At 55.1% G+C, this 6,579-nt stretch overlaps 1 protein-coding gene across 1 annotated transcript in view; it reads left to right on the top strand.

The window, feature by feature from the left end:
* The window catches only part of IKBKE (inhibitor of kappa light polypeptide gene enhancer in B-cells, kinase epsilon), an 11,352-nt gene that overhangs the window by 4,351 nt on the left and 422 nt on the right, over positions 1-6,579 (top strand). The window contains exons 10-18 of the mRNA XM_010136807.1: positions 202-303; positions 1,377-1,456; positions 1,503-1,638; positions 1,916-1,992; positions 2,325-2,364; positions 3,179-3,280; positions 5,070-5,166; positions 5,732-5,835; positions 6,088-6,159. Of these exons, the coding sequence (XP_010135109.1) occupies positions 202-303; positions 1,377-1,456; positions 1,503-1,638; positions 1,916-1,992; positions 2,325-2,364; positions 3,179-3,280; positions 5,070-5,166; positions 5,732-5,835; positions 6,088-6,159 (810 nt within the window). The remainder of the gene's footprint in view (positions 1-201; positions 304-1,376; positions 1,457-1,502; positions 1,639-1,915; positions 1,993-2,324; positions 2,365-3,178; positions 3,281-5,069; positions 5,167-5,731; positions 5,836-6,087; positions 6,160-6,579) is intronic.

Raw genomic sequence — 6,579 nt, 5'->3', positions numbered from 1 at the left:
GCCATCCTGACCAGTGGCAGGACAGTCCCCAGCAGGTGGGAGCTGCCCTGCCCAGGAGCTGCACCCGGTTTTGTGCGCACCCGGCTCCCCCATTTTCTCATCAGCTCCATCCTACCCTCCCCACCATGCACAGCCAACCCCGGGATGGAGGTCGGGCTGCTGGGGAGTGTGTGTCGGACACGCTGTTTCCTCCCTTGGCAGCGGGAACCTGAAAACGGAGTGCCTGAGGATTTCGGAGCAGAGGAGAGGGACTCATTCGGTGTTCGCCTGCCTGCAGCTCACTGAGGTGAAGACCTGCATGCTGTAAGTGTGGCTTTGCAGCCGCGGGGATGCAACGCTGGGCTGCAGCAGGTAACGTACGGGACTCTCAAAGGTGCTGCCAGCTCGTGGGAAAGGGAAAAAGATGCGCTGCTGCTGGAGAGTTAAAATAATGGGCAGGATGGCAGCAGCTGCCAGGTCCTCCCCACCACCAGGGTCTGGCCACCACTGCTGACCTTGCTCCCTGCACACAGCCGTGGAGAGCTGGGCACAGGGAGCAGCGGCCAGCGCTGGGGAGGGCAGCTGGCGGCTTTCGTGCCACATTCGCACAGAGCTGGCATCCCACTGAGCCAGCATCCCACTGAGCCGGCATCCCGCCTGACCACACCGTCCGGGGTGAGGTGCCCCTTAGTCCATTCAAGAGACTCCACTAGAGGAGTGTTCATCGGAGGCTGAATGATGGAGACAGCCCGGGCTGTCCATGGCAGAACTGATGCCCCCATGCCCAGCCACGCTGCCCCAGGGAGAGCTGAACTCTTTTTATTTCAAGTAACGCACAGTTTTTTGCTTTTCTGTGTTGTTTTAGTGGAAAATTCTTTGCTGCCGGGTTGCCAATCTTTTATTCTTTTCAATTTAGCAAGTCTCTTAATTTCCATTTCATCGAAACTGATGGGGACAGACAGTTCCTATTGACTTCAGCGGGGTCAGTGCGGGGCCGTGGTGCCCAGAGTACTAACGCTGCTGCTGGCTCACCCCTCCCTTCCACCTCGGTGCGGGGCAGGCGTGTTTGTGCTGGCGCAGCCAGCGTGCACCACTCAGCGTTACCCTCGTGTGGCAGCTGCAGGGAGGCAGACAGCATCTCACGGCCTAAAGCCAGTGGTATGAACATAACAATTTTGGAACAAACTGGACACAGCAGGGCGAGTTTTTGCCCCATCAGCACTTTGCATCTTGTGGCTCAGCTCCCCGAACACGGAGTTACTGCCCGGGCAATCCACCGGCCAGCTCCCGCAGGGCCATGGGCGCTGCCTCCACCATGGGATGGATTTTCTCTGCCAGGTGACGGTTGCCTCCAGCTTGCATTCGGCGTAAGGAATATTCATTTTGTGACTTCCCAGGTACGAGGCCGTTCCTGCAGGCAGTGGGGGGCTGGCTCTGAAGGACGTGGCCGTGGTGAAGATGAGGCTGCAGAGGGGGAGTCCTGGGGAGCAGCCACAGCCGCAGGCAGCGCTCGGAGCAGCCAGCCCCAACCTCTCCTGGTCCGCAGGTCGCCGAGGAGCTCTCTCAGTGCTCCCACAGCATCTTCGACTTTCAAGGCACTCTGGATGGCATTTTGTCGGAACTGGTGAAGCACAGGCAGCAGGTGCATGACGACAAGAGGTTGGTAGCCCCAGCTTTACCCCGCAGCGCTTTGCTGTTCTCAGCTTGGCTGATCAGATATCGCTGCGTGCTCTCACGGAGCTCCTCACGGCAAACAGCCTTCAGCAGTCCTGGACACACACATGTAATCTTGCACGGTGTCCCTAGATACAGACACAGGTGGCAGCAGCGTCCCCTAGTTGCAGCGTGTTCCGATTTCACCCCACAGTGCTGATTTCACCCCAACCTCATACCCTTCCTCTCGCGCAGCCTCACGGCTCCTCTCTCCTGATTTCAGCATCCGGCAGATCGAGTGCTGCCTGGAGAAGATGCAGCTCATCTACAGGCAGTTCAAAAAGGCCAGGACGTGTCTGCGTAAGTGATGGGGATGGTGGCTGTAGGGACACAAGACGTGGGGCTGCGCCAGGAACGTCCTTGCCCTGGCCCAGTGCAAAAATGAATTATTTTGGTTTGCTGGGTTCAGCAGTTAGTTCTGTGCTGTGGCTGTATTTTTTTTTTGCGCTGGGCCAGTGCAAAAATGAATTATTTTGGTTTGCTGGGGTCAGCAGTTAGTTCTGTGCTGTGGCAGTAGTCCCAGGGGCTGCCGCCCTGGAAAACCCCTTCAGAGATCTCTGTGTGTTGTGAAATTGCCCATTAATTTGGTTATGGACAGGAAAACACGTGGTGACCAGGTCTTTCCTCCTCAGGGCTGGGCTACAACGAGGAACAAATACACAAGCTGGATAAGTAAGTCCCAACCCTCTCCCCTTTCTGGGACCTGCCCCGTGCTGCGGCCAGGCAGGTGTTTGCTGTTCTGGTGGAATCTGAGGGATGTACAACATTCCTGGGTCACTAACGTGGGGAGCGGGTGCCTGTAAGCGGCTCCTGTGGTGCTTGGCTGATGCAGAACCTTTCTCAGCAAAGTTTTCAAGCTCTACAAGCTGTTTCAGGTGCAAATGTGAGAGAGCTGCTGCAGCTCTGGGGCCAGGGAGCTGCTGCTGCTGAAATACAGCTCGGGCTCAGCAGCACTGAGTTTGTGACAGTTTATTCACAGGGCTGCTGATTTAGGAAGTGTCTGTCTTTCCTCCTGCTTAGCTTGTGGTGGGAGTAAAGTGTCTGCTGGCTTTGGTTCCTTTAAAAATCCTCCTTTCAGCTTCCACTGAAAACAGGGGAATTTAACACAGGCAAGACATAAAATGCATGCTTCAATGTACACCAGGGATGGAGGAATTTAATGGGCAGCTCCTTTACCTTAATTAATCTTCAGTCTAACCTTAGAAATTAAACTCCAAGGCAAAGGCTTCTCTGGTGTGCCCCGGGAGGGTGGGGTGAGAACCGAACTGGACGCTGCCTGGACCCCCTGGCTCCCCAAACCTCCCTCCCCTCTTCGTCATGATGAGGTTTTGGTTTCTCTGTATCAATTTTACAGAATCCGTTACTGAGCATCCCATCCCCCGTGGGCCATTCGGGAGCCAGCTTTGGGTCTCCTGCCACAGGAACTGTCCTGTTCATCTTCGTACGCTTAGGGAAATAACTGTTCCCTCTTTCTGTCTGGTTTTAGGGTGAATTTAGGGCATTTGGCCAGGAAGGTTCTGTCGATTTTCCAGGACGACTGTGTCCAGCGGTACCAGCAGGCCCTGGCCCTCCATGGCAGCAGGATGAGGTACCAGCCTCTGCCCCTGGTTTTGGACCCCGGTGGGGATGGGAGAGGGGACTTCCCAGTAACCCACCAAGGAGCAGAGCTTCCGAGTGCTGCTGGAGGGGGTGCTGCTGGTAACTGCCGCAGGGGCACTTGTAAAGGGGCATGAGACCTTGAAGCAGCAGCTCTGTGTGACTGATGGAAATCCTGCTGCGGTTCTTAGCCCCTGCCCTGTATTTCTGCCCCCTTGTTTTAAACTGCTTTAGTTTTAAAAGCCCCCTACACTTGCAGCTCGAGATCAAGCAGCTTGTTTCCTCGCTCTCTGACGGAGAGAGAGGTTATTTTATCAGGACAAAATTGCTGTTGAGACAGAGAAATCTGATTACTAGGAATGATTTTCTGTTAAGTGGTGTTTGGGGGATAATGCAGAGAGCAAATTACCTTGCAGTGATTGAGCACAAACCACTGCCTATGGCTGCAGGGGATGAGGGTGTTGCGGAAATTGGATTTTTATTGCAAGGTGCTTTTAGAGAGAAGCATCCATTCCCCTGGGCTGCCGGAGTGGGTGGCAGGAGAATGGTTTTCTGTGATGCCTTAGGATTAAGCTGGCTTTTGACACAGTCCCTATTTCTGGTGTGGAGTTGCCGGCGTAGTATTGACTAGGGAAGGATTTTTAGGCTAAAAGTTTGTCTCAAGGATGACCCAGGGGCAGCGGGCAGTATCTGCCCTACCTTGTCCCTGCTGTGTCCCTGCCATGTCCCCTGTCCAGCCTCGGCGTGTGCAGCTGGGCGTTTCCATGCTGCAAACCCTCACCCACGGGCAGTTTTCACTTCAGGGACGGAAGCTGTTGCTCACAGTTGCCTCCTACCACGTCCCATCGCGGGGCAGTGAGATCCGCCCTTGGCTTTGTCAGGAATCTTGTCTGGGGGTGAGATTCCTCTCTGCGTGCAGAGCCCTCACACAGGGCTTTTACCTTTGCTCACAGGTTGGAAAAAAGGTTCGTCATGTTTTTCTGGAGTACTTTTGTATCTGTTTTTCTGTCCTTAGGGAGAAGGCATCGTGAGTCACAACTGGATATTTTTGATTTATTGTTACTTCGGTTTTAATTGTCCTGTTTTGAGTTTCTTTCTGCACCCAGCCGGGGTTTGTGGTGTGCTGGCTGTTCTTCTGGGGACTGGAAGTGGACTGTTCACCTTAAATGTTCTGTCCTTTTGGGTTTTTAAAGCCAAACCAAACCTTTTTTTATACAACTTAGGGACACGCGGCACCTCCGCCCCAGGGCTCCTCACCCTGACAGGAACAGGGCAGTCGGTCCCCCAAAAACCACTCCGGGAGGATTTACTCCGGGAGCAGGGCGAGGCACCAGGCACCCTGTCCTGGCCCGGCAGAGCCCTCTGAGGTGCCACCTCTTCTGGGCTTTGGAGCCAGTCGTGCTGTCTGCTGAGAGACGTGCTTGAGGGGAAACTTCTCGGGCCTTCCCACGTGGAAGGAGAGCATGACAAAAGAAATGCAAAGCCCAGGAGCCTTTTGAGTAGATGCTCAGCCCTCCACGGGGCGGAGAGGACTGGCCTGTGCAGCACTTAGGGCTGAAGTGTGGGCTTGAGCCATCCCTCATATAAGCAACATTTTCCCTAATTAATTGGCTATTAGTGTTGTTTGGATAACCTGGCCGACAGAGCTGTAATTACAGCGCGGTTGTGGCTTCAGGATTTTAACTTCGAGCCAGGATTGTTTGCAGAAAGCCCCAAACCCATCAGGATCCACGCTGCTGCCAAGCTCTGACTGGGAATTTTGTCGTCGTTTTTCTTTCTAGGAAAGTTTGTGAGATAAAGAAACATCTGAAGAGGCTCAGCAACCGCATCAGCGCCTGCAGCGTGGAGATGATGGAGTGCCAGGACTGCCTGCAGAGCGTAGGTGCCCACGTGGGGTCCTGCCCGGGGATGCTGTTGTCCACTCTACCTGCCTCCAGACACCGCTGCTGCTCCCCTCTCCCAGAACCCACCACACGCATGAGCTGGGAGACACGGGAGTCTTTTCAAACAACTTGCTGCATTTTTTTTGTGGATGATTCTCACTGGAGATCTTGCTTTCCCCCACTGCGCAAGAGAGGAACGGGTGAAGCTTTGGCACTGGCACCCCTGGTCCTGAGGAGTGTCTGGTGAGGGGGAATGACACCCAGTAAACAGGAATTGCAGTAGTAGATGCTCCAGCTCTCACGATGGACCTGGCACGCTGCGGCACAGCTGCCTGGTAGATGCTCTGGTTCTTTGCTAGTTTTATTTTCTTTGCCCTGAAGAAGTGGACTTGCTGGGTGTGACCACGTAGGTGTCATTTCCCCAAGGGTTTTGCCCCCTGGGTGGGCACACCGTGCTCACAGGGCTGCAGGGAGGGCCCATGCACTGCAGCACCCGGGGTCAGACCACCGCAAACAGCCCGTTGACTGCCGGGGGCTGCCACGTCTCTCCATCTCTGCAGGCTCTGGACAAGTTTCTCCAGACAGAGAAACAGAGTTTGGCCCCAGTTCCTCCCACACCTTCACCTGTCCACCTGAGCCAGGCACACCAGGAGATGGCTTTTCAGTGAGTCTTTGGGAAGAGGGTTTTGCAGCCAGTCTAGCTCCCCAGGGAGAACAGGACCTCCCACTGCTCATCCTCTGCACAAGCAACAGGTCAAGAGTTGGGGCGAAGGCGCTGTTGAGGATGCAGTCCCTGTTTTTGGTGACCCGTGGGGTGTCCCTGCCAGCTCAGCCAGCCCTTCTGCAGAAGATGCTCCAGCAGGGAGCACGGAGGCTGAGCAGCTCGGGGTTAAGGGGCTGCTTGTGTCCCTGGCAGGATGCAGGAGCTCCTGGAGCAATTGAGGTCAGTAACTTGTAATCTCCGGTCCAACAACAGCATCATCGAGAGGTGAGTAGGAGCACCCAGAGACACTGCTCTGAGTGGCGATTCCTGGCCCTGGGAAGGGTTGGTGGGTCCGGGTGGGCTCCCTGGGGGTCTGTGGCTGAGCTCCAGCATGGCGAGCCATGCCTGGTGCCAAGGACACCCACTGCTACTCACGGGGTGGTTCACGGAGGGGTTTTAACACCTACGCACCAAGTTTACATTGTGATCTGGCAGCAGAGTTTATCTTTCTTGGAAGTTTAAGCATAATCTTCAGCAAATGCTCTGTCATGTCTGGACACTCACTCCAGCCTTCTTCCGGTGCTGCTTAGCACTGGCAGCTACTGACTGCCATGGAGAAGCGGATGCTTCCTGTTTCTGGATGAAACACTGGCAAATCCCTGCTGCTGACAACCCCCCCGCCCCGGCGTTCTTCCTTTTTTTTTT

Source organism: Buceros rhinoceros, unplaced genomic scaffold, assembly GCF_000710305.1.
Source record: "Buceros rhinoceros silvestris isolate BGI_N320 unplaced genomic scaffold, ASM71030v1 scaffold1530, whole genome shotgun sequence".
NCBI classification, from domain to species: domain Eukaryota; kingdom Metazoa; phylum Chordata; class Aves; order Bucerotiformes; family Bucerotidae; genus Buceros; species Buceros rhinoceros.
The sequence above is the reverse complement of the archived record's forward strand: the minus strand, read 5'-3'. Positions and strand labels throughout refer to the sequence as shown.